We start from the raw sequence: 24698 nt of genomic DNA on the forward strand, positions 1-24698 counted from the left end.
TGGGCCGCCCTGGTTAATATGTTGTATTCACTTGCTGTTTTTATTATTATCCATTTATTTTTTTCACCAAATTAGACAAAAAAATGTTAGGCTTGTAGCTACAGTGGTCCTCACATGTGGATGCCCAGAGGATTGTATCAGGCAAATTCAAAGTTCAGTGTTTATATTCATGAAGAGGATTTGTGGCTCAGACTGGATATAGATGTATCATATGAAGTGTCTATGAATCAGGTCCAGAGTAATATTGAAAAACATGCTTCCACTATTCGCAAAGACAGGTTTATTACCTGAAATAAATCAATGTGTGTGGAAGAAAAGGCCTCCCACCAAGAATTGTATCGATTCAAATCCCCCTTGGAAAAAAATATATTCTAAAGGTGTAGCACATACACACTACACTGCATTGCATTGGATGATGAGTATATGAGCTTTTCCAAAAGCAGTTATGAAATGCTATTAGTGTAATTATATTTACCCAGCATGTTCCAAACAGATGAATAAATGAATAATATATTATGCCCCATGAGCAATTATGTGCAAAATATAGTATGATACTAATTATTGATCTTATCAGTAAGCTGCAATACAACTTATCAAAACAATCTACTAGTGAGACACCATTGTTTCCTGCTTGGGGGTGAGGTGAGTGTGTGCAAATGGTTGTTCGTCTGTCTTTATGTGCCCCATGACTGACTGGCGACCAATCTAGGGTGTAGTACCCTTTTCCACCAGAAATCACATAGGATAGGCTCCAGCACCCCACGACCCTGACAAGAATAAGCAATGATATATAAATGAATCAATACAATTTAAACAATTCAATGTAACTGCCTTGTGATTGACTGGTCACCAATTCAGGGTGTACCCCGCCTTGTGGCCGAAGTCAGCTGGGATAGGCTTCAGCACCCCCTGCGACCTTTGTGAGGATAAAGCAGTTCAGATAATGAATGAATGAATATATATGACGTCCATTGCTTTCTATCAATTTAATGACATTTGGATCAGATCTATTTGTTTCTAATGTTGACTACAAAACAAATTGGTGATGAGCTTTTTTTTTTCAAAACTAACACAAAAAATGTAATAACCTATGTATAACCTATGTGTAACCTGTGATAATCTATAATTGTGATTCTCCTGAATGCACCACAGGTTCGTCATTGGATTTCCCAGAAGCCTTTTCACCAGGAAGAGGGCGGTTCCCGGCAAATGAATGTTTTGACAATGATGGAGGATGAAGAAATTGAATTTACCGATGATTTGGAAGAAATTTTACATCTCACACCAGAGGTGCAACTTGCGATTGAACAGGTAACTTTGGATTTGAAATCAATGTAGATCGGGACACATTTCTGACGTTTTGTCTTCAAACGGCGATGATATAACACAAACCTGCTAATTTTGGTATACTACCACTAGATTTACTTGTGTGACAGTGGCATAACGTTGACGAATAATAAAGAGTCAGATGAAAGTATCGGACATATGGGTCGGCTGTACCTAAATTCATATTTACATGCAAATGTCAACGTGTTATCTTAACAAGATGCATGCTTTGTATTGTGCGTTTTTCTCCGATCTGTTTCATAAATAATTGAATTTTACATCACATATTTTCATATATAGTATTATGCTACTAAACTACGCCTCATGTGTTCTCAAGGTCTTTCCAAGTCAAGATCCACTGGATAAAGCAGACTTCAATGCAGTAGAATATATCAACACATTATTTCCCACCGAACAGGTAAAAGCACATTTTATTTCCTGCACTGCACATATTTTGACCATTTTAACATAGTGTACCACGTACTTATGATATTCATCCATCCATTCATCCATCCATTCATTCATTTTCTGTATCACTTATCCTCACATGAGATGTGGGGGTGCTGGAGCCTATCCCAGCCATTGATGCCCATCAGGTGATGGAGAACCATTCATGCACACTCATACCTAAGGGAATTTTGAATCTTCAACCAGCCTACCCTGCATGTTTTTTTTTGGGTGTGGGAGTAAAGCGGATAAAACCAGAGAACATGTGAACTCCACTCATAAAGGTCCGGACCTGGAATCAAACCCTCAATCACAGAACTGTGAGGCGAACCCGCTAACCACTCCGGGTAGTACCAGTTAAGATATTCCCTAAGAAAAATAAATTTTTCACTTCTGTGTAATGCTGATCAAAAATGTCAGTTCATGAAATTAAAATCAAACAACAGAGATAGCTTTAAGATAGATTCTGTCTATCAAATCTTTAAAAAAATCAAATGTGGTAGCAATCATTAGAAAATGGAACACCTACATCACTGACAATCCTCCATAATCTGGAACTCCACCCAAGATTGCACCTTGTAGGGTTAAAATGATGACGGGATTGGTTAGCAGAAATCCTGGAACTGCTTGAGTTAGTAAATCATCTTCAGAAAGCTAAGACCAAAGTAACAAATGCATTACTAACACACTTTGAAGCCAGGGACTCAAATCCTGCATTGCCAGAAATATCCCTTTTGCTTAAGCCATTAAACATCAGAACCCGTCCACATAATTTAATACTGTGGAACCTATCTTAAAAATCCATCCAAATAAGTGTGAAGCCACTTAAATTTTGAAATTTATCTTTTAAAAAAGTAATTGCCTCCTGAGGGCTTTTCACTCTCGCAGCAAGCCAATGTGAAAGGGTCACCCGGCAAATTTCCTTTGGGGGGGAAAAGGTTCTGATTATTATTGGAGAAATATCTGACAGTGGAACTCCCAACAAAAACAGTTATGTCTTTTTCAACAGAGGCCAGCTGTAATTACTCATTCTGTCACCCAGAATGCAAAAAATGAAAAGGTCTATCAAAGTCTAAAATGAAAGCATGCAGATCCTTTCATGGCTGGGAAATGTTTAGAAGTCCAGTTATGTAGCTTTCCTACATTTCCATGAGGGGGCTCTGTAAGCTAATAAAATAGAAAAAGCATACTAGATCAAAGGTTATTGAATGACTTCACAGAAAACTTTCCTCAGAAATGTAACATAACACAGATATAATTTTAGAAGACTTGTATTGAACTGCTGTCCCTTCTTCTCTGCTTCATTTTCTAGTCTATTGCCAATATTGATGATGTTGTAAACAAGATACGCCTAAAAATAAGGTGAGTGGATCTTGAAGTGTGGTCATTTACTGACTACAAAATATATATGTCTAAAATACTTTGGAACATATACTGTAATCATGTTTACATTCTGCAGGCGCCTTGATGACAACATTAGGACTGTCGTGAGAGGTCAAACCAATGTTGGGCAAGATGGGAGACAGGTGAGTTGATGAGTTAAAAAAGGATTTTTTTTCTCGCCAAAACTCACTTGTTATACTTTTTAATTACTGTTTTACACTACCTCACCCAAGTCATCTGGGATAGGCTGATGGATTATACATTCCCTTATGCCCTCAAGACAATGTAGTATATAACTTGTCTGATAAAACATGTATATACCTTAAATCAATGGTTCTTAACCTTGTTGGAGCTACGGAAGCCCACCAGTTTCATATGTGCATTAATTGAACCTTACTTTAGTGTAAAATAAGATATATAAATTACTCACACCAATGATTGTCCAAGCATTTTCACATGATCATCTGTAGCCAGTCATGGTCAAGTGGGGCATGGTATCATGAGTAGACACGATGAGTCGATGTGTCTTGACCTCCGCGGCAGACGCTCCATCTTAAACACTTTGTACAAGATATTCAGTGAAAAATCAATGTCTCATTTAATTGATTTGTGGATGGCAAAAAAACAAGGACAGCATTACTTTTAGTCCTTTTTTTAAGCCGCCACTGGTGTTTCTACAAGATACATTGACAAATGACTTGTAATCGTAGCACATGATTAGGTAGCATGACTTATTCTTATATGATGTTGGACCAAGAAACATCCCATTTTATGTCAGACCTGCTAAATGGCCTATTAGAGGCTCCTTCTTCTGAAGTCCGGATGCTGCAAGCTCTAATTTCCTAGAAAATGAGGATCCTTTCTGCTCTCCCTTTCATTTATACACAGTGGAATCCATGGAAAAGGGCATAATTATTCAGATTTATTCCCATTGCGCATAACTGTACCTTTTTACAAAAACCTATCTGAAATATATCCCTCTGCATGAATTTGTAGAATTTTTTTTCTTGTAAGAGCAGGAATGGAAAAGAACAGACCTTCCATTATTTAATTCAAGATGTTTCCAAGAAAAGGGCTTGTGGTTTTAGGGGAACAAGACAGCTGAAGTTTGAGCCATAATGGTTCTGAAAAGTAGGCTTTTTTTTGGTGAGCGTTGTCTTCTGGGTGTCTGCCCTGGTGGCCAAGTCTTTTCCACTTTGCTACTGTTTGGAAGAGGAAACACTTGAGAACAACCCTAGACGAATAACATCATCAGGTTGCACATACACAATAACTTGAGGTTGTTTTTCCAAGGCCACAAAGCAATTCCTACATTTCCAGAAGGAAAATCTTTTCTACAGATGGAAAGTAGAAAGGAAAGGTGTTCTTTTTTTTAGGATGAATATTTAGACATAATGACCACAGTACAATAAAATCCACATCATCAGCAGTGTTGTCTATTGCACGTATTTATTAACTATAATATGCGACCGTTAGTTGACACTGAAGAGAGTAATCTTATTAGCTATTATGAGCTGGTTTTGCTGTCCTTTAGGAGCAATAATACTGTTGTTGAGAGTTGCCATTAAACTCTGAACTCTTTGAAAAGAGAGCCATATCACATATACAAATGGTGATCCATTCTAATCCTATTAGTGTGTCAACCACTCATGGGTCTTACAGGGGTCACCTATCCCAAACGTTCTTTTGGACTGTGCCGGCCGGCAATGGATGGCCTCTTGACTAACAAGGATACTTCTAACACCATTTGTCATGGAATTTTGCTCAAGGCCACAGCAGTGTTTACTTGTTGGTTGGGTTATTTAAAATATTTACTCTGTTCGTTTAGTGTCAGAAGTGTGATGTTGAATTGTGTTTAACTGTGGTTAGTTAGCCATTGGAAAGGACCTTACGCTTTGGCCTATGTGCAATTCATCGCAGAACATGAATACAATGTAAGAATAATTAAAATAGAGCATCTGTTGTGATAGGGTGAAGAAGTAAAGTGGTGAAGATTATTACAGTTTTACACAATCTGCTGTGGAAATCTGACTATTTGATCACTGTTCATTGACTAAGGCAAGTTCCAATTAAATGTGTGTTAACTGTACTATGTACTAGATATCCCAAAGGTGAAATTTAATTTGATTCTACATTTTATCTTGCAAATGGCATGCACAATCAGACATACAAGGACTCCGTATTGCGTATCCTCGCAAGGTTGAAGGGGGTGGCTGGAGTATATTCCAGCAGACTTTGGGCTAAAGGTTTAGTACACTCTAAACTTGTCAGAGACAGATAACCATTCGCACGGCCAATCATTCTACCACCAAGTAAGGGAATTGATCCTACGCATGCCCGCACTAAAGTCAGGCGAGTCAACCCTTACACCATCAGGGGACAAGGAGAGATATCAGTGTTAAAAGGATGTGCAATCAGTACTGCAATGGTGAGGACTGTGCTTTGTACCCCTTCAAAATGGGTGATATTTTTCACATTTGCTCTAGTCCTTAAAGATAAAATCATGTGATATCATCTTTAACATTCTATTAGTCATGCACAAGCAAATAATGTCATTTTGTAATTGCAATCATTCTGCGAGCTCCTTACTTGTGTTTTATTGTCTTTCTTTCTGTTTTCCATGTGTTAGCTTTTTTTATGCCAAGCGTGTTAAAAAGCCTACTGCATTAAAAGGTTCGGGGGGCCCTTTGTTGAAAAAAAATGGCTTGTTAATATTTAATGTAAAATTTTAATGTTTCATATTGGCAGAAAAGGCATTTCATAGGCACTTTTAGTTTCCCACGTGTATCGTTAACACGCTACCATCGTTCTATCTTTTGATTCATCCATTTTCTTTCTCCTGACACGGAATGACTTATTTTATGCCTTTCTAACAATGTGCTTTCTGCACTTGTCATTTAAAGTAGCAAGCAGCATAATGCGTAATACACAATATTTAATAGTTCATAACAGTTCATCTCTAATTCCTCTAGGTTGTTAGATTTCATTGTTTATTTCAAAATAAGAAAATTTGATTTGAAATTCCGTACTTAAAGTATACTCTAAATTCATGTCAAGCAGAGTTGATAACATTTCTGATTTGATTTAACATCAGTAGCATTCAGAAATACTTTTCTCCTCTTTAAATTATTTCAAAATAGTGGGAGATCCTGCTTATACCATGTTAGACATACACTGTTGATTGTTTGGGTAGTGAAAGAATTGCAGATAACATCTCGGGCATGAAGGCGCCTGCTAGGCAGGAATCTCCCTCTACTTTTCTTTGGACTAAATACAGGAAATGGGAACTAGGCAGCAAGCCAGAGTGATTCAGTAGAGTTTGCATGAGTGACTATTGTAGCCTTAAAGGTTTTGTCTCCTAAGAATGTACAGATTTTCTTTAAGATCCTAGAATTATAGGGATCTCTCTCAACACACCTAACTGCCAGATCAAAAAATAGGCATAGAGTTTACTCGATTCCCCACATTTCTAAATGTTTCTAACTAAATATGTTCAATTTTGTGTGAGTGCAGATGTTGGCAACTGTTACAGTACATTTTACTCTACATTTCACAATTAGCCTTTATGTTTCCTTTCTATTATATCATATCTATTATTAGATAACATGTTATTATTACAACAAACCAATGTTTTTTTTACAGTCTAAATGTCTATTTTTAAATGGGCTTCATTTTTTATTGGCTCCCAGGACTTTAAATTATCTCAATTAACCCTAATATAGATGGTACTTAAGTTGGGCTTGGTCTCATGGCCCTTTGCCTGGCTCGCGTCTGTGCTCAGTCGACCAATTTGACTGAGGCTGAAATTGCAGGCAGTTTTAGCTAGATCATTTTTCATTTGGGGCCATCACTGGTTGTGAGAGTGAATAAAAGTGATCTGAGAAATCAGATCCAGACTTTTATACCAAAACTATAAACCAAGCATCGCACAACCACCCAGTCAATTAGTGATTGGAAAGAACAGACCACATTTCAAGTATAGAATTGCCCGTCTTAGCCCACTGCCAGTCACAGTCTCATTTAGTTTTTGTCGATTATAACTCCAAGCTGTACATTGTAGTTTAGAGTATTGCCAAGCATACTCTTGGCAATATGCCAACAAACATCTGCGGTGATGTTTGAACACTTGCCCACTCCCAAAGTATAGTATATCATTGCTAATCCCACTATGTGATGCAATAATGAACCTTCAATTTCCTTTCCTTTCACCATAAGAACTAAATATATGCATAATAATGGCCATGGCTTTAAAATAGTTTCAGTGTTTATACAGTTTCCTCATGATGATCTGATGAATTCTAGATGTTTTCAAAGTAAAATGTAAATGTGTTGTGCTCATTAATTTGTGAAATACTAAATGATGATTCACTCATTACTTTACTGTATACAGTTTTGAGATTTCTTAGAAAAAAAATGTACATGACCATTCCTTGACCTGAGTGTTAGTTGTCCATACATTTAAGTGTGCTTCTGATTTTTTCTAATGTTCTTATTTATGCAGGCTTTGGAACAGGCCCAGGTAGCAATTCAGCAGCTTTTTGGAAAAATTAAAGACATCAAAGACAAGGCGGAGAAGTCTGAACAAATGGTATGTACGCACACACTCATTCATCAGTCTACACCTTCCGTCAATTATAAAACATAAATAACAGTGGACAGCCTATGTGTGAGGGGAATGTTAAAAATGTGGAATCACTATAGGATTGAATAGAAGTAAGATTCCTTAGCAATTTGGTCTCAGAGCACCATGGCTGCTGTTCTCTATTTTAGCTGTGTTTCTCCATCCCTCAAATGCTTTTTGTTTTTCTTGCCAGCCATTTTGTTGAGTACATTTGCTCTGTTTGTGTGCTTTCTTGCTTGTCCTTCCCCTTTCTTCATATTCCCTAATTGCTTAATGCTTCTTCCTTTTTTTCATAGGTTAAGGAGATTACTAGGGATATTAAGCAGTTGGACCATGCCAAGCGCCATCTCACTACATCCATCACTACACTGAATCACCTGCATATGTTAGTTGGTGGTGTGGACTCTTTAGAGTGAGTGCAACAATATATTTTTTTAAAAAAGCCAAACAATTGAATTCAACAAATAAGTACAAACATGTTCCTTTTGTCCTCCAAATCATGCACCATTAGTGTATTAACATCATTACTAAATCAATTATGCTGTCATATATTTAAGCATGCAATGTGATTTTCCACCTACTCTATACGTGGCAATATTGGTCCGTAGAAAACAACATTAAACTGTCGGCAGTTGTTAATAATGCTTTCAAAATATGGAGATGAGAGGCTTATAATATAATTTAAATTGTTGATAGTGAATATTCCACAGAAACCCTTTAAGCCTTTTTATTTTCCCCCGTGGGGATTCAAGCCCTGCAGCCATCTATTGATTCTTTTCTTTTTTTTTACTATAGTACATTTTGATTAGATTTGTTCGTCATGACTTTAGTGAAAAGGGAAGCGTTTGAGTGCCACGATTTTGTGTGATTTGAAGTTGTTACTTTGAAGTCCGTATCAAAATGTGTCCTCAAAGTATTCTCTTTTACATCAATCAGTACTACCAAGTCCTCTAATATAATATCTGAATCACATTAACACGTTAAATGGTTGCTCAATCTTTTTCACTTCTTTTTAATTAAAGACAGAAATGAAGACAATGGCACATACAAAAATAAACTCTAGCCAAAATATGTCTCTTCCAGGGCCATGACCAGAAGAAGGCAATATGGTGAGGTGGCCAATCTCCTGCAAGGAGTAGTAAATGTACTTGAGCACTTCCACAAGTATATGGGAATACCACAGATCAGACAGCTTTCTGAGAGGTACCTCATACTTAACATGCATACACGCACAGTTGCTCACATGTCTACTACACTGAAATTCTTTTAAATGTTTGTTATGGCAAAAATATGGCCTAATTTTAGAGTATAGTGTAACTAGAGCAGTGTTTATCCGGCTAACCAGGAAAGTTGACCATCTGTTGTGTTTTGACTGAGTTGTGGCAAGTAGTGTTGACATACTCGTGCAACAGTTGCACGGAAGCACTGACTCTTTGGGAGGAACAGATGATTGGGGAAGTCAAGAAATATGAGAGAGAAATGTGATGAATGCAGACAAGCCAAAAAGACAAGGCTGGATGGGATGAAGCACAAGTAAAGATTGAAGTAATGATGTTTCTCAAATAGCGGAGGGAAGAAAAATTCTGTCTGAATGATTACATATATTTGAGTGCTCATACATGCTACATGACAAGCCCTCCAATTGCATTTCTTATCTTTCATTCCTCAATCGTTTTTTTCTTTTCTAATATTTATCATTAGAACAATTTTTTTTTTTTTATTGTGGAGCAATTTTCATATTATGCATATAATGCACCATGATATAATTAACAGTTTTTGATTACTAACTTCTGGGGATATTGAGTTTGAGTTAGTGGTGCGTTTCTTTCTGCATAAACAAATCTTTATTGCAGTGCCCTTTGGCTAATTAAGATTATTTTTATTTATTAAAATGTAAATGTTCAGTTTGACTGTATGTGCGTGGCAAAGAATAGATTCAGTTCACTAAAAATGCTGTTTGTTGAAGTTTTCCCTCATGAATAATTGAATCTACTTTATATTATAGTGTATTTTAAGTTGTCGATTAGTGTTCACGTTTTTTGCTGTATGGCACATTTTCTATCATTTAATGGCATTGCTAAACACCCTTTTAGGGTAAAAAAAAAATCTTAGACATGCTGTAGTTCCATGTCATATCAAGTATGTGTTGATCGTTTAAAGTTTAAATGAGTCTTGAGACTTTTTTTTATTTTTAGAAAATAAGTTATGCTGAAAATAAGTTCATCTGACATAATTGGCACTGACTTGCACACTTCAAAGTTAACTTAACCTATTTCTGTATATAACTACCATATGCCACCATGTAACAAACTCTAAATGACCTCTATTTACCAGCCTGATTCAAGACATAATGAAATGGACATAACTTTAAGGTTGTCTTTACAAATAGTTGTTTACATACGATATATTGATTACATACAACTTCAGACCAAATAGCTAGTGAATGAGAGTGAAGAGAAAGTAGGACATTTCTACAACTTTCATACTTCCACTGTGGGTTTGCTCTTTGACTTTTTTTTTCTTCAGAGTAAAAGCTGCCCAAAGTGAGTTGGGCACTCAGATCCTGGCAGATTTTGAAGAAGCCTTCCCATCCCAGGGCTCCAAGGTAAACAAACATTTGACATCTTTTTATGTGTTTATCAGAAACTTGAAAGTTATTCCCTTCTGCAGAGGGCTGGCGGACCAAGTAACGTGTTGCGGGATGCCTGTTTGGTTGCAAATGTTCTTGACCTACGCATCAAACAGGAGATAATCAAAAAGTTCATCCGACAGCATCTTTCAGAGTACCTGGTGTTGTTTCAGGAAAACCAAGATGTAAGTGATTTAAAGGAGATTTAATGATTCGTGTTATTCTGGATGAAGAAATACTTTACCAACTGTTATAGGTTGCATGGCTCGACAAGATTGATCGCCGTTATGCCTGGATCAAACGGCAACTCGTAGACTATGAAGAAAAATATGGACGCATGTTTCCAGAGGAGTGGTGCATGACGGAACGCATTGCAGTGGAATTCTGCCAGATCACCAGGTAGATTTTCAAAAACGTCTTCATTTAGCTATGACTGTACAAATGACTTTGGTCTTTAACAATGGATGGATTGAATGAAAATGCAAACAAATACTTCATGATTTGCAGAAAAGCTATGGGAAATTGCCAATTGCAATTTCTGGACAAATTGCTTGGGCTACATTGTTATTATTCAAATTGACTTGTATATCCATCATTGAAATTGACTGTTTTGTTTGCTGATGGAAATCTCGCATATAACGGTCATTGGCCATGATGGCAATTTAAGCTATTTATGTCATTCATGCGGAAATCCATTTTTATCATTGACTTACATAGTCGTCATTGTAATTGACATATATTGACTCAACCTTAACCTACACGGTGTATGGAAAAAAAACAAAGGTGTCATGTGCCTGTTATGAATGTAAATCATGGCAATGTTCAATCCCATTGACATAGTTGGCCTCCTTAAGTGATTTCTGTTTAGTATTTCTATACAATTACTGAGATAAATGAGTTGGTATTGTTTGTAATTTGCTCCTGGATTCAGCAGTTTATAAAATTGAAATTGTAAAAAAGCAATAACTTAAAACAAATAGATAAGAAGGAAGAAATATAAACCTGTCCTTCAGTAAAGTTCTTGTATTTTTGAAGTTATGTTATGTATCACAGAAAAGAATTAAGATTGCACTACTCTAAGTGAGACCTCTATTACATTTTTATCTGTCATCATGAATTTCATATTTTTTTGCAAAAGGGCAGAGCTTTCGAAAGTGATGAGAACACGAGCCAAGGAGATTGAAGTGAAGCTGCTTCTATTTGCCATTCAGAGGACTACAAACTTCGAAGGTCTACTTGCAAAAAGGTTTACAGGATGCACATTAACTGATGCCCCTGTGGTAAGCACAAGCATAACATGATGTATCAATTCTATTGGACCTTTTGTCAGACACTTTTCTTAAAATCTTCATTTGGAGCAGGAAACTAGTTTCACCAGAGAATCTAAATTTTCTTTAATGTATACATCTCAAAATATTACTTTTATAAAACCACTCATTCCATCATTTGCTATATCAGTTCATCTCATAAAAAGCAGAGTAGGATGTTTACATTATTTATGCTCTTTGTCTAGGGAAGCATTGCACTTCAGTTTTTGGGGTAACAAAGAGTTTATCATCATTTGAGTGGGTGGGTTTTGAGTTGTGAAAAGTCTATTGAGCTGGTGCACAGCTGATAATATTCTGGCTCAGCAGAGAGCCTTATGCTCAAACCAAATGATGTCTGTACACTTGTGTTCTATGGGATTTTGCAATTGAAGTCCAAACTAATCTCTTCCTATTAAAATGGAGTGTGAAAACATTCTTCATGTCATTTTCTATGATTTTAGCATAATTACTTTTCCAGTCACTTTAAATACGACAGATTTACTTTGTTTACTTTTTTTGTGCCAAATAATTTTGTTTCTGTGTGTTTTTTGTAGCAGAAGAGGCCAGAGAGCCCTTTAGACCCTTCTAATCCTTTCTTGGAGGACGATCAAGGTGAAGATGAGGGGACTGAGAAAGATGACAAGGATGAGGATCTGGCAAAGGTGAGATAAACACTCATGTATTCATTTTTTTTCAGCTGTTTATCCCCCAAATAATATCCTGTACATTTTCATAATCAATAGCTTTAGGACAACCTGGGATTTTTGTCTATTTATTATAACAATGTACTTAATTTTGCATGTTCTGTACCACATCATGACCCACATATGTACTGTGCTATTGCTTATTCATGTAATTTTGGCACTGATTCATCTGTGCTTATTCATGTAATTTTGGCACTGATTCATCTGATCTCAAGAGAATACCAAATTTTCACAATGATCCATTTGACTTAATTTGTGGGAATGCAATGTTATTCTAAATGGACAGGATGGAAAATATTCTTTTTGATGGATGATTGCATAGCTCAACTATCTGTGTTTCCTGTGACCCTATAGCCCAGAAAACCCAAGGCTCCTGAGAATCCTTTCCATGGAATTGTCTCAAAGTGCTTTGAGCCTCACCTGTATGTCTACATAGAATCCCAAGACAAGTAAGGGACAATAGTTTTTGCTTCCTATACTGCATTTACACACAGGCACAATATTTTGGAGTTGAGAGATGCTTTAATGTTTCCCAATTCCACTCTTTTCACTGACACAAATTCCTTTTACTCTCCACCTTAATAGCTTCTCTGTCTTTCCATCTCTTATCCTGGACTTACCACTGACTGGGTTGTGGCAGAAATGTTTCCCATTAGCCACACAACCACAGACGCTGAGGGAGCGAGAGGGCTTGAATAAATTGCTGCCTCAGCAACCACTTTTTTTTATTTATTTTTTTATACCACACCTCTTTTTTTTGTGTTTTGTCCTCATAGCCTCCTTGTATTTTGGGTTTCTTTGCATTCTCTTTTCCAAATTCTTCCTCTCTTACTCTCACCATCCTTCACTTTTCCTCCCACCAGTCCCTCGTCTTTGAAGCCAGGATTGATTGCACCAGAAATTAATGCAGTTTTAGTAGAGCAGTGATTACATGGTTGCGCACAGCTTTAAATGGTGTTTGTCAGTTCTCATTTCAATTAATTCCAGAGGCTTGACTATGTATATTTTATATGTTTGCCTGTTAAGCCATCTGGTATTCTGTGCTTGCTCCTTGCAGGAACCTCGGGGAATTGATAGACAGATTTGTGGCTGACTTCCGAGCACTGGGCCCACCCAAGGTTGCCACAGACGAGGGCGGCGCTGTTCTGCCAAGCTGTGCTGACCTCTTTGTCTATTACAAGAAATGCATGGTCCAGTGCTCTCAGCTGAGCACTGGGGAGCCCATGATTGCCCTTACAACCATCTTTCAAAAATTCCTGCGGGAATATGCTTGGAAGATCCTCTCAGGCAACCTGCCTAAGTAAGAGCACATTCATTCTGTTCAACCAAAACCTAATTTAATCCTCATTTGTCACACCTCTGTGTGGTCTTTCTTCTGGTGTGGTGATAAAACCATGAGGGAATTGAAAATTCATTTGGAAATTGAAAAGCTTCACTCCTCACTTTGTTTTAATGGCGAGTAGTATTACGGAAAATGAAATGGGTTAAGGGATGTCTATAGCATGCAAATTGAATTAAAATTATTTGCCACACTAAATATTATGGCTGACATATACAATTATACTGTTTGTGTTGGAGATACGTAAATATGTGAATTACATATATGCGCTCACTGACTCTCACATATTGTCGACCATATGCGGTCAATTAAAAATATTCTCAAGGGTAACCTCATACACATTTATCTCTTGTGGTGACTTATGACTTTTTTTGAAAGAGCAAATTTATCTTAATATGGTCACTGATTATATCACTTCTTATTCAGCGGGTTAAATATAATGTCATTGTGGCTCTGCTCTTTTGGGCATATTATTCATTCTTCTACCATAGTCAGAACTTAAGAACTGACTTCAAAAATGACTTAAAGAAGTACTTGCATAAAAATATCTAGATTTCAACTCAATATTATTTATTACTTCCCATAGTTCCACTGCTACAACTTTTCAAGATATTCTGTATCTCTTGACTGTTTGTCTTTCTATTAATTTGCGTATCTATCTACAGGTCGACTAGTAACAGTGGTGTTTTGACAATCAGTAGTCTGCTGAAAGAGAAGGAAACCTCAGAAACGGCCAAATTCACCATTGATGAGTTGTGCCTCATCTGTAGCATCCTTAGCACTGCCGAGTACTGCCTTGCTACCACTCAACAGGTATGTACATTTCAAATGTGTACATTTATTACCTTAAATGATACGTGAATTTAGTCAACTGTACAGGAATGGCAATTGTTGATTCAATTTTGATGATCAGGCATAACATTTAATCCAACAAATGCATGTTTTGATGCACACTGACTGGTTTGGAAGATTTTGAACAGTCTCAAGGTCTAATTTGTTATCTTTTGACTGAACATACATTAAATCCAACATTCCTTTTTTTTTTAAGTATAGAAAATATAAACAAGTAAAAAAATGTGTGGAAGCAAATCAAGAAAAATATTTGGGAGTTAAAAACATTGTTTTGGCCAGATCACTTAACTATTTAATTCCTTTATTGCACCTTCTTTCAATACTGTACTAATTCTTGTATGGAAATCTGCTGTTTTGAAGCTTGAAGAGAAACTAAAAGAGAAAGTGGATAAAATTCTGGTGGAGAGAATTAATTTGACTGGAGAAATGGATACATTCAGCACGTATGTAGCGACAAGAGTCCCATATGTTACTAAATAATAGCTTTCCATTTATAACATACTTGTCTTATTTCATCAGGGTTATATCTAATAGTATCCAGCTACTTGTTCAGGATCTCGATGCTGCCTGTGACCCGGCGCTCACTGCAATGAGCAAGGTTGAACATATTGCAATTTTTATTATCATAGCTCTTACAATTTTAATAACATAAATTACTGAGCATTTAATGATGAGGCTATATGACTGTTTATTTTTTTTCCCTTTAGATGCCATGGCAGAATGTGGAACATGTTGGTGACCAGAGTCCCTATGTAACTTCAATCATTATGCACATAAAGCAAAATGTGCCGATCATCCGAGACAATCTGGCCTCCACACGCAAATACTTCACACAATTCTGCATCAAATTTACTAAGTAATACATTACATATACATGTTTTAGATCAATGTATTATTCATTTATCAGCACATATGTTTCAGGCAGAGATATATATCATTGTTTTTTTATGTGTCTTCTAGCACTTTCATCCCCAAATTTATCAACCACTTATTCCGATGTAAACCCATCAGCACAGTGGGAGCAGAACAAGTATGTGAATGCATTTTTTATTTTTTTACTGATAAACATTTTAACCCTTTTAAGCAGATTGAGGCAACTGGATAGCTAATTTGCCTAGCTTTTAATTTTGTGAATTTCTCCTGTCAAGCTCCTCCTGGACACACACTCTTTGAAGACTGTCCTCCTAGATTTGCCATCCATAGGTTCCCAAGTACTTCGGAAGGCACCAGCTAGCTACACCAAAATTGTAGTGAAGGGTATGACACGTGCTGAGATGATCCTAAAGGTGAGCAACTGTGGTACTTGTGTAAAATTGGATTAAAATGATTTTTAATAGGTAACTTTAGGTTCAAAACACTGCATTTTGAGCCTACCTTTCTTGGGGACATTTTGAGAATTACTAGTAGAGCACAACAGAAAGCATTAACATTCCTGTCAATCATAATGGAACACTCAAATTGTTGTGACAGATGTTGAACCTGATAAATGTGCGCCTGTAGTGACAACAAAAAAATCTGATTTTTCAAAGGCTTACAAGTTTATACCTTTTTGTTTAACCTCTTGAATGAGAGTCCCATATATTTGTCACATATAAGTGATATGTTGTTAAAAACTTAAGTATTCTTACAAACTTTATTCATAAGCAAACGAGAATAACCTGGCAGGTCAACTAAAATATCAGTTATCTATCTTTTTTAATATAAGATTATTCATTGCTTTCTACTTGTGAGAAGTCCCATAGCTACTCATGGTGATGAGTGTTGGATCCATTTTAACTTCAAAAGGTCCTTGCCATAGAAAGGATTACATGTGGTACACATTATGGTCTGTACTTTGTACAAGCAAATTATTCACATTATAGTAATGACCATGGACACAAATTAAGATGTCAAAGTGAGAAAACAGCACAAATACATGAATGGTGCTGCAATTGCATCCAGGAACATTTTGACAATATGATGCCTTGCACAAGGACACCACAGGGTTCCCACAAGGGTGAGCCATTAAATAGCCTTTTGACCATTTCCATTTGTTAATCTCAAACAAAATCCCCTCCACCCTCTAAGAATAATAACTGATGCCAAGCCCTCACAAATTTGTTTACTGTTAGCTCAAAAATATAACAAGAATCAGTTGGCATATTCTGAAACATGGCATATTCATCATGGGAGTTGGATCTGTTTCAATCCAACTATGTGACATTCAAAGAAGCTCTGATATGTTATTGCTCTACAACAAGATAACCCCACCCTTATGAACTGTCCCTGGAGCGAAACAAAATGTCTTCACACAATTAGTGAAGGTCTTTTGAATTTGCTAAGACTCCCAGGAGCCCTTCTTTCCTTCCTAAAGTTGCCCTTGATTGTACTCTATGTATTATCTTGATATCAGACAGCAGACTTGGTTGTGTAATTCCTACCCATAGATTAAAAATGACTAAAGATACAGATTTGATTCATCATAACACTGATCTGTGGCATATTCCATTTTCAGTTTGAGATATTTTATGGCATAGTGTGCTTGTTTGCTTACTACTCCGGGCCTTATTTAATCAACACAAATAGCGCTAAATTGCCTACTCACTCAAGCAGACAGTCGTGCTGAGGGGAAGGTTTTACGCAATCCTATTTTGAAAACCTTATTTGAATACTGTGTGTTTTACTTGAATAGATCTAGAGAGATTATTGAGCTTTGTTTAACAGATTTTGCAAAATATATAGGAAATTAGGCTCTAAATGCCTACAATACACTATAATCTACAAATATGTCCATATACACAAGTACATTTTATCCTTTTTTTCCCCCTCCCAAGCATTCTTAAATAGCTCTTATGTGGATTTATACTAAATGTTTACTCTAATAGGTGAAGAAGTAGAAAAATTGCACAGCCCTGGTCTGAAGTGTTCCATTGTTAGGTTTTATTCTTTGTATTTCTTATTAACTTGTTGTGTGGAAGACTACTTGCTGGCTGAATTTCCTGTGTGATCAAAATAGACCTTGGTTGTTTGATGCCATGTTGTTGGCGTGATCTTGCTTTTAAGACAAAGCTGCTTGAATGTGTGAGGCACTTTTCAGTTTGAAAGGACTGTTTGTTTCTTGAAAGGTTGTTTTGTGAGCCTATTATGGTCAAAGATTTCCGACATGGCCTCTCCCTTTTTGTAAAAAGCCTGTGAGACGTGGCTGTTTTCCTCTTTTCCAACCCAACCCAACATTGCTTCAGTGCTCTTGTCAAGGTCTCCTCTTGAGACCATTCAAATAGCAACCCCCATCCCCACCCTTGTTTAACCCTCACTTCATCATAATGCCTTTCTCTCCCCCCCCCCCCAGCTTTACATTCTTATACTTGCTTATATTCTATAATACCCATAGGCTTTTCCTTGACCAGCACACTTGCCATATAAATCACTTGGCTATTAGGGCGAATAGCAAAACTAAGAATTCCTCACAATACAGGTCTTTTTATACACACTCACTTCTGGAATTATTCTAATTTCTCTGCAGCAGCATTCTATTTATATACACATTTTTGAATATTTAATATATCAAAAGGACTAACAGGAGAAAAAGGAAAAAATATCTTCAGTGGTGGACACTGTTTTTGCCCTCTAATCCAAGCCTTCCCCCTAATTTTTTGTTCCCGGGCTCTATTGCAGATAACATTTATTTTAAAAATATATATTTTTGTCAAATCTTACTCCCTCTTTAGAAAATACATCAGTGAATGTAATTCCTGTTCAACCAAATGTTTTTGGTACATGCAGAATATCTCATCTCCTTTTCTGAAGCGCTTTATCCTCACTAGGGTTGCGGGGGGTGCTGGAGCCTATCCCAGCTGACTTTGGCCACGAGGAGACGTACAACCATTCACACTCACACTCATGTATCTAGGGGTAATTTACAGTGTCCAATCAGACTACCATGCATGTCTTTAGAATGTGGAAGGAAACTGAAGTATTGGAAAACACCCAACCAGGCCCGAGTAGAACATGTAAACTCCACACAGGTGGACCAACTTGGACTTGAACCCAGGTCCCCCACTGTGAAGCACTTGTCATAATGCAATGCAGAATAGTTACAAATCTCAGCTTCATTTAAAGCAGCACGTGTGGTTGTGTCAGATTGAAACTTCAAACTACATTTGCCTGATTTAGGTCATGACAGCAGCGTATGGGACCATTTAAAGATCCCTTCGCGTGTACCATGTTAACTTGCTGGAAAGGAAGGGGTGTCAAAACAAACTTAAAGCATATTTTTCCCCCTCCCTTATTTTGTAGGTGGTTATGGCCCCACATGAACCGTCTGTGGTGTTTGTGGATAACTACATCAAGCTTTTGGCTGATGGCAATCCTGAAACTTTCCAGAAAATTCTTGACATGAAGGTTTGTTCATTTTTACAGTGGTTTAAAATTATTGCAAATGCATTTATCATTTATAATTTTGGGGGGATTGCTACATGTGTGTGATAATTTTTTTCACTCAAATCTTATCCATCCTCACTCATGCATACACCACTTTAAATCATGGATTTACTATCATTATTGATTATTTAAGACGCCATGGTTTAATGTCCCTGTAAACACTTTGTATGAATAAAGAAATTCCCAAAAAAATATAGTCCACCACAGGATTAAAAAAAAAAAAGTACAAATAAGAAACAAAGTGATTGAATATTGTATTTAGTTATAGCAATTACCCACAAATAATTGGAAAATTAGAAACAAGAGTGACTCTGCCAAGAATGATGTTTAATGGTTCTCTGAAGTCACAAAATACAAAGCCCAAAGACATTTTTTGGGAGATGTGCCACCTGCTAAATCTTGCACAAAAATAGCAAATGCTTAAGACAAAAAAAAACTCCAGTCAATCTTGGTAGTGACAATGTAATGGTCCAAGGGGCCTGTTTTTGACCGGCATGAAGAGCTGTGATTAATGGACCATTGAATTCTCCTAGCAGAAAATCCGACAGGCTATTATTTTGTGTCTTGGAGCTCTCTTGGGTTGTGAACCAAGTCAACAACCTCCAAATGTATCAGAACTACTGTAGTTTCTCATACACACTTGATTGATGCATAATGCCATATTTATCAAATGGCCCAACACAAAATGACTGACAAATTACAACACTTTTCTCCATTGGCTGACAGCACGCATCAGATATCTAGTTTGACAAATCATATACATATTGTAGAACTTTAAATTAGATTTTAATCATCATGAACTTTAATATGACCAAGTTAAACATTTGATCAATTCAACAAAAGAGGGAGCCCACTTGCTTCCACAACAACAGAGAAAACTCATCAATAGTCAGTGCAAATAAGCAATATGTTTCATATGCAGCTTAAATATGGGTGGGACCGCTTTGTATTATATATGAATATTGTACACATGACATAATGTCATCTTCTGTTGCATAGGGTTTAAAACGTGGTGAGCAGAGCAGCATGCTGGAGCTGTTCAGGCAGAGGTTACCCACACCGCCCTCTGGGGCCGAAAGCAGCACCTCCCTGTCTTTTAGTGCCCCCACCCCTGAGCAGGAATCTTCTCGCATTAGCAAGCTAGAGAAACTCATCAAGAAAAGACTGTGAAGGAAACATACTAAAAGATTCTGCGTGCTGCGGCTACCCTTTATCTCTCAATTATTAATCTCACAAATGTCATTCTGCTTCATTGAATTATTTTTACAAACCCAAAGAGAGGACTTAGTTTTCCAACACACTAAAAAAAATGAACCCAAGATCATGGTAAATTGTGAAGAAACTTCCCAAAGGTGTTTTACTTTTGATACATCAACACTTTTGACTGTTCCGTTTCATGTTCATGCAAAAGCAAATGCTTTGATTGGTAGATAACACAATGATTTGCACTCAAAATAATGGATGTACTTTTTATCTGTGTAGTACAGGTAAATACACTTAAATTAATTGTTTTATTATTATGTTAAAGAACTGTGCATAGAGAGCCACAAGGCAAATCAGTATATTCATTTGAAATATAAATGTTTCTGTTGCATATATTTATGAACAAGATAACATATCCACACCCATTATTATAAGTCCATTAGGGAATATTCTGTTTTCTCTGTTAAACCTAATAGGCAAGTACGCATGCAATACATTTATTTGCAAGGTCTGGATCCAATTGATAGTCACTGTAGACATTTTGATGTACTAAATCTCTAAAATCACACTCCAACAATGCCATTTATTCATTCATTTTCTGAACTGCTTATCCTCATAAGGGTTGCGGGGGTGCTGGAACCTGTCCCAGCACGCTGCATGGGAGACCTTGAATTGGTGGCCAGCCAATCACAGGGCACGAGGAGACGGCCTTGCACTCATACCTAGGAGCAATTTGGAGTGTTCAACCAGCCTACCATGCATGTTTTGGGGACGTGGGAGTAAACTGGAGTACCCATTGAAAACCCACGCAAGCCCAGGTACTACTTTTTCTTTTGTTTTATTGTTTTTGCACACGCTATTTGGCAACATTGTTCCAATAATGAAGAAATCAGTCATATAAATAGGATGTTTTGTCATTAATTAGAGTCTAGAACTCTAGATGCACAATCTCTTTTGACTGGAGAGGCAAATGTACAAAATGTCATTCATTCCCAGATACAATTAATTAAATGTAATTTTTGGACCATGAAGGTGTAACCAAATTTCTGACTTGTACAGCAAGTTTAGGTGTGTCCTTACTTCAGATCATAATCATAGATTTTGCAAAGTGATCATTTGTATTGTTGGCATTTGTTTATGATTTATGCGAGATACTATTTACTTTGTAAAAATGAAAAACTATTTTTGGCAATACCTTGGCTTTCTTAAGGTTGCCCACTGTTCCATAGACTGCTTCTTAAAAATATATATTATTACTATTATAATTATTCTTTTTTGGCACTTCATTTTGTTTATTTTATTTCATTCATAACCACAACAAAAGTTCCTATTGTCCTTCACCCAATCAGATTTAAGAAAAGGCTTCTAATGGGCGGGTCTTTTCCCCTTTTACGTCTGCAGGAACTTTCAAGGGAAAAGTTTTAACGTGGGGGTGCAAAAGTTATGGGAAACTTCTCCCTCTCCAATCATAGAAATATTGTTCAAATTTAAAATATGCATATGACAGATCTACGGTTCTACGTGTACCTGGGTTAGAAGGTAAATAGGAGACTGGACATGCAATTAAATCATTTCCTCCCAATACAGGCAACAGCGGAAGCCGACTGGGAAGACGTGAGCCAAAACCCCGAAGGTTTGATTTAAAAAGTTTTGCAATCGAGGAACTAGTCATACTAGAAGTTGTTCTCCTTCGCAATTAAGAGTATTGCAGGACTTTCGCAATTTCCCACTTGAAATGGTCGGACGGTTGAACTTGCTAAATGTTTGCGAAGAGGACCTGCTAGGCATGAGTTCCCAGCCGGACAGAGGTCTCGATAGCCCGGACTCCGGGCTACCGCCCAGTCCGAGCCCCAGTGCTTGGCTGCTGCCTCCGGACAAAGCCCGCGGCGTAAGTCCCTTACTGGAGGTCGAAGGAAGCAGATCGCTGGTGGGTGACTAATTTCCTACATCCTTGCAATTTTATCAATACAACTGTATGCATTCACCATTGAGTCCAATTCAATTTAAAAATTTAAAATGTTTTTTATTAATTGATCGCAAAAACATTATGCATTTCACTATTAAATTGTACCACAAATGACTTGCAGCCTATAGTTGAGATCAACTGGTTCACTGTTGGATTATACTGCAAAATTGTCTTTAGAATAGTTGGTTACTTGGTGTCACTAGAACCTTGATCTAGATTCATTTGGACTACCTTTATGTTTCATCTAAAAATGTTTGTTTTATTTGCACATTTTTCAGGGTTCAACTTTGCCATCTGGTTCCTTGCAGACACTATCTTTTGGGGAAGGAATAACAATTGACACTTTACCCCCTACAGAAGTAAGGTGGGTTGTCTTGAAATCTTCTTCAATCCAGCCATTTGTTTTCTCAACTGTCATTGTGCTGTATATTCCAGAATCGAACCTATATATTGGCTTGAGTGGTACTCCAGATGCATTTTGCTGAGTGACCACCAGTCAAATATCAACAGATCTCTCCAGGCACAGCATTCAGATCAGATTTTCCAGATAATAGGTTTAAAAATGCAGGAACCACAGGGCACTATTTCATATCTGTGACAAACCACAGTGTCAAAGGCCACAGCTTGCCCTAAATCAAACGTACTAAATATCCTCTGTCAATTTAGCAAAAATCCACAATGTATTCTGAACAGTAAATCATCATTTTTGTATTTCTTTGTCCTGTATAGATAAGAAGGTTCATCATTATATATTTTTACTTATCAGACAGCGTTTAGGGAAACCAAACATGGCAACATAGTGTTCCTGTTCTTTGTTTGCATTCTGTAAAGAATCCATAGATTTAATCTGAGGCCAGGGGCTTTGTGCATATCACATTTCTACTATTTTGCAAACCTTTAACTTAAATCAATCGTTTAGAAATTGTTGCTTTATTGTCACTTGGCAGATCTTGAGACCGCTAAGTAACATCACAAGTGGAAGTAAAAAAAAAAAAAAAACACTCAAGCCATAATAGCGATCTAGGAATTAAAGTTATACAAGAGACGCATGCAATTTAGCCCAAACAAACCCAGAACATCCAGACTGAAACAACTATAAAGACCAAGACTGTGTCATATGTCGGTATAGTCCCTGGAAAACTAGTAACCTTGACTAATGACAGTACTGTGCTGACTGGATGACTACAGCTCAAATGGGCTTCTTTCATCAACAGATATACCTCCTCAGTGAACTATGACTCGGAGCGCTACTTTATTCAGAATGTAGCTCTGCAGCCATGGGGTCAGAACCTTGAACACTGCACGCAAACCATCACAGCAGTCTCCCACAGCACCTGGCGTCATTACAAGACTCAGTTGGATTTCCAGCCCCGCCATCGGCCGCAGAGCTTTATGAGCACTACCATCGTATACCCCAAGAAATTGAGTGCTGTCTACGCCACAGAGCTGAGCTACGACTGCCACCGGCAAGTCAGACGTTTCCTCTCCAGTGTGGAGTTGAAGCTAGGCGAGAAGCTACCTCAGTAAGACAGGAGAGATCATTACGGTTCATCCTTTTCTACCCTTGAGCTGGTTGTCACTGTTTTAAAGCAGGAACATATGTTTGCTATGTACAACAGAGATGTGAAGACATGGTCATGTTCATTCCTTGTCTTCACAATCCTGCTAATGGATTAGTCATCCTTTTCAAAATGACCTTTATATTAATTTCCAGACATACTTTATTGATTTCACTTTTTGTCTTTTTGCAGATCTTGACCTATGGAGGCTAGACTCCTTGAAGTCTCCCTTCAAATTGGTTACTGGCTGATGTTTCAGATTATTTTAATGAGAGCAAAGACTCTTAAGAACTGTGCTAGTTAAGGAAAGGAAGAAAAATTCAGGTTTTATGCTAAGAAATCACTCGTTTAGGATAACTGCACTGTACAAAGGATACTCATCTATGCATTTTTTTGTTGTTTTTTAATTATTTCTGCACTAAATTGACACAACATAAGCTCTAACCTATATTCTATGTAGGAAAAACCCTTACTTATTAATATTGGTTGATTAATGCAACTGTTCAGTGTGAGTAAGCTTTTGTAAGATTGCCAGGTGCTCGTGGCATTAGTCTTTAAGTGACAAATGCAGTATTTTTTGTTACTCACTGGCCTGCTTGTGAACATTTAAAGCCACACTTCACATTCTGTGGCATTTATGTGAATTTTTATATTTATTGTTTTTTAGATTTTTTTTCTCCATTTGATAGATGCAGTTTGCAGTGTTTGTGCTCTGTGCTTTACTTGATTTTAAATGCTTATATTTTTCTTAAATGGGGACTTATTTGGAAATAAAACAATTCACACAGAGTGATTACTTAATTTTCTTTATTTGATAGAGTAACTGGTATACAGAATGAAAAAAAATCTGTTAAAGGATTTTTTTGTCTGTTTTGAAGTCATTTTATTTTCTTTCACCAGGCTTATAATTACCCCATCCAGTTTAATTCGGCATCAATAATTG

The 24698-nt window shown here is 37.0% G+C and overlaps 2 protein-coding genes across 3 annotated transcripts; both read left to right on the plus strand.

Annotated features, from left to right (window-relative positions):
* Nucleotides 1-1173: 1173 nt before the first annotated feature.
* On the plus strand, nt 1174-21261 carry vps53 (VPS53 subunit of GARP complex). 2 transcript variants are annotated; one of them, XM_077722752.1, is made up of 22 exons: nt 1174-1311; nt 1664-1744; nt 3086-3135; nt 3233-3299; nt 7658-7744; nt 8074-8189; nt 8861-8980; nt 10304-10382; nt 10448-10591; nt 10663-10805; nt 11545-11686; nt 12268-12375; nt 12772-12866; nt 13475-13717; nt 14422-14569; nt 14969-15051; nt 15128-15206; nt 15316-15464; nt 15569-15638; nt 15757-15894; nt 18884-18988; nt 20027-21261. In XM_077722752.1, the coding sequence occupies exons 1-22, from the start codon at nt 1210-1212 to the stop codon at nt 20195-20197; spliced, it is 2520 nt and encodes an 839-aa protein (XP_077578878.1). In that variant the 5' UTR covers nt 1174-1209; the 3' UTR covers nt 20198-21261. The 2 variants fall into 2 exon arrangements, with proteins under 2 accessions (XP_077578878.1, XP_077578879.1); XM_077722753.1 differs by having other exon boundaries at nt 12271-12375.
* rflnb (refilin B) lies at nt 20907-24548 on the plus strand. The gene is made up of 6 exons (XM_077722754.1): nt 20907-21048; nt 21818-21863; nt 21932-22157; nt 22475-22560; nt 23411-23719; nt 23948-24548. Exons 1-6 carry the CDS (start codon nt 20991-20993, stop codon nt 23952-23954), a joined length of 732 nt encoding a protein of 243 aa, XP_077578880.1. The 5' UTR covers nt 20907-20990; the 3' UTR covers nt 23955-24548.
* Nucleotides 24549-24698: the final 150 nt, after the last annotated feature.

This window comes from Stigmatopora nigra, chromosome 8 (genome assembly GCF_051989575.1).
Source record: "Stigmatopora nigra isolate UIUO_SnigA chromosome 8, RoL_Snig_1.1, whole genome shotgun sequence".
Lineage (NCBI taxonomy): Eukaryota > Metazoa > Chordata > Actinopteri > Syngnathiformes > Syngnathidae > Stigmatopora > Stigmatopora nigra.

Bases quoted from the DNA above. Each gene is read 5' to 3' on its own strand.
- vps53 (XM_077722752.1), top strand. From the start codon at position 1,210: ATGAATGTTTTGACAATGATGGAGGATGAAGAAATTGAATTTACCGAT. The intron at 1,745-3,085 runs GTAAAAGCACAT...TTCATTTTCTAG, and splicing joins CATTATTTCCCACCGAACAG to TCTATTGCCAATATTGATGA. The intron at 10,806-11,544 runs GTAGATTTTCAA...TTTTTGCAAAAG, and splicing joins GAATTCTGCCAGATCACCAG to GGCAGAGCTTTCGAAAGTGA.
- rflnb (XM_077722754.1), top strand. From the start codon at position 20,991: ATGTTTTGGGGACGTGGGAGTAAACTGGAGTACCCATTGAAAACCCAC. The intron at 21,049-21,817 runs GTACTACTTTTT...CTCCCAATACAG, and splicing joins GAAAACCCACGCAAGCCCAG to GCAACAGCGGAAGCCGACTG. The intron at 22,561-23,410 runs GTGGGTTGTCTT...TTTCATCAACAG, and splicing joins TTACCCCCTACAGAAGTAAG to ATATACCTCCTCAGTGAACT.